The sequence below is a fragment of the Ranitomeya variabilis genome, chromosome 3 (assembly GCF_051348905.1).
Source record: "Ranitomeya variabilis isolate aRanVar5 chromosome 3, aRanVar5.hap1, whole genome shotgun sequence".
In the NCBI taxonomy this organism is placed as follows: Eukaryota; Metazoa; Chordata; class Amphibia; order Anura; family Dendrobatidae; genus Ranitomeya; species Ranitomeya variabilis.
In genome coordinates this window covers 778,767,480-778,770,025 of record NC_135234.1, presented here as the reverse complement: position 1 = coordinate 778,770,025, position 2,546 = coordinate 778,767,480, and the positions used below count along the sequence as shown (strand labels likewise).

Here is a 2,546-nt window from a genome sequence, read left to right as displayed (position 1 = left end):
ATTAATACTTGTCACTTTGTGCTGGTATCACATAAAATCCCAATAAAAAACTGTTACGTTTGTGGGAGTAGAAAGAATTTGGAAAAGTTCATGGGGTATGAAGACATTTTCAAGGCACTGTATATCATTTTATTCAGTAAATGACCAGGTTATACAAGCATGCTTCATCTTACTATGTACTAGACAATGCTTAGTTCATACCATCTGTATTTGCAGCTCTATTATCTTTTTTCCCCTGATTACAGACACTATCATCCGTTCTTCCTCAGATTCAAGGTTGGCGATGATGAGATGGAAGCTTCTGGTCTGAATAAGAACGTATCTCTCGCATACACAGAGTTTATTCTTCTCCCGTTTCCCGGGGTGACCTTATACCGAAAGATCCTTGTTATCCCATTTTTCATGGCTTTCAGTCTAATCCTGGCCCTCAATCTCCTTATTCCGTTCATTATCTGGTGGGAGAGGAACCTTCATGCCCCCATGTACATCCTCATCGGCCTCCTCCTCATCATGAACGTCATCAGCACCACCACCGTCATCCCCCAGATGCTGCTGAGCTTCTTGGGGCAGAACCGGATCTTTCTGTCCAGCTGCTTTGCTCAAATGTTCTTCGTTTACTCTGCCATCATGTTTAAGTCAGTGGTGTTCCTCTTGATGGCCTTCGACCGTTTTGTCGCCATCTGTCACCCGCTACGATACATCGATATTATCAACAGGAACACATTGCTTCATTTGTGGATGGCCGGACTCACTCGGAATTGTATCCTTGTATCTCTTGTTGTTTTCTTAGCCTCCAGGGTCCAATACTGTAAGTCCAACCTGATTCAAAACTTTGTGTGTGAGTTTGCCGTGCTCCTCAACTTGGCTTGTGGAGACATCTCAAGGACTCAGTTGGTTGGTCTAATGATAAGGACAGGGGTGACTGTCTCGGATGTCAGCTTACTATTGGTGTGTTACCTGAGGGTTCTGAATGTAGCCTTGAAGATCACCATGGGAAGTAGTAGACGCAAAGCACTGCGTACATGCGGGACGCATCTGTTAGTGGCTCTTATGGTCTACTCATGTGGCTTTCTCTCCTTCATCTTCAATAAGGTCGAAGAATCTATTTCTCCTGACTCTCAGAACCTTTCCAGTGTTTTCTACTTCCTACTCCCGGCAGCTCTGAACCCCATAATATACGGTTTTGGGGTGAAGGAAATCAAAGACTGTTTGGTGAAGAAATTAATGTCAAATATTCGTGGACAACAGACATTGGTATCTCACGTTGTTTGATGAGCACATCAAGGTTTGGCCGCTAAGACTGGACTTCTGGTTTTCATCCTGTCAATGACCATTTTTCTATATGTGCGTGTGATATCTTATATGTACATTACTGATTATACTTTTTAGGTGACTTTTTGGTATACATTTATTGAGGTAAACATTTTATTCTGGTTTATGACATTTTACCTTTTCTGTAGGCCATGGTAAGTGCAGGTGTGCCAAAACAATGTTGTATGGGGTACTCTTCTAGAGCCACACTTGTTCACCTTAAAATGCTACAAGTTCATACTTCATCAGTAACAGTGTTAATCATCCAGTGGAGGGTGCCACTGGGGCCACCAGCCTGAGGACCTGAAGGAAGAGCCTGAAGTGTAAGTGCACCTGGTATACAGATGACTCACAAGTAGAGTTGAGCAGATCGATTTTTGGGTCTCCGGTCCAGCGTGCTAGTGAGTGGTAAATGGCGGCTGGTTGAGAGACCTGCAAATCTCTTACTTCCTGCATCCCCAGCGCGGTGTTTGATTTATCAGGACTGGTGCAACGTCATCTGTTGTGAATTCTGCTCTTGGGCTCCCTCCGGTGGTTGTTGGTGGTAGTGCAGTTGTCTTGGGGTTGTAATCCGGGCAGGTGTTTCTGCTGATTGCAGCTCTATTAGGTATTAAGGTGTGCAGGATCCATGAGTCAGTGCCAATTGTCCATTGTACTTGGAGGGATTGCATCTCTCTCTGGCTCCTCATGCAATGCTGCCAATTCAGAAAAGATAAGTGTCTGTTTTTTGTCTCTGTGCACACATGCTGTGTGCTTTGCAATTCAGTGCAATTTATTGTGTTTTTTGTCCAGCTTAGACTTTGTTTGGATTTTTCAGTCATGCTGGATTCTCAGGAGATGCAGATATACTTTCTGTGTCTTTAGTTAGATGTGGAATATTTGTATTATCTGCTGTGGATATTTTTAGGATTTTAATACTGACTGCTTAGAATTCTGTCCTATCCTTTTCTATTTAGCTAGAAGTGCCTTTTTTGCTAAATCCTGTTTTTTCTGCCTGCGTGTGTCTTTCCTCTTATACTCACAGTCAATATTTGTGGGGGGCTGCCTATCCTTTGGGGTTCTGCTCTGAGGCAAGATAGAATTCCCATTTCCATCTATAGGGGTATTTAGTCCTCCGGCTGTGTCGAGGTGTCTAGGACCTGTTAGGTACATCCCACGGCTACTTCTAGTTGCGGTGTTAGTTTAGGGTTTGCGGTCAGTACAGGTACCACCTACTCCTGAGAAAGTCTTTCATG

At 43.7% G+C, this 2,546-nt stretch overlaps 1 protein-coding gene across 1 annotated transcript; it reads left to right on the top strand.

Annotated features, from left to right (window-relative positions):
* Positions 1–291: 291 nt before the first annotated feature.
* On the top strand, positions 292–1,272 carry LOC143817847 (olfactory receptor 56A4-like). The gene has a single exon (XM_077299311.1). It carries the CDS (start codon positions 292–294, stop codon positions 1,270–1,272), a length of 981 nt encoding a protein of 326 aa, XP_077155426.1.
* Positions 1,273–2,546: the final 1,274 nt, after the last annotated feature.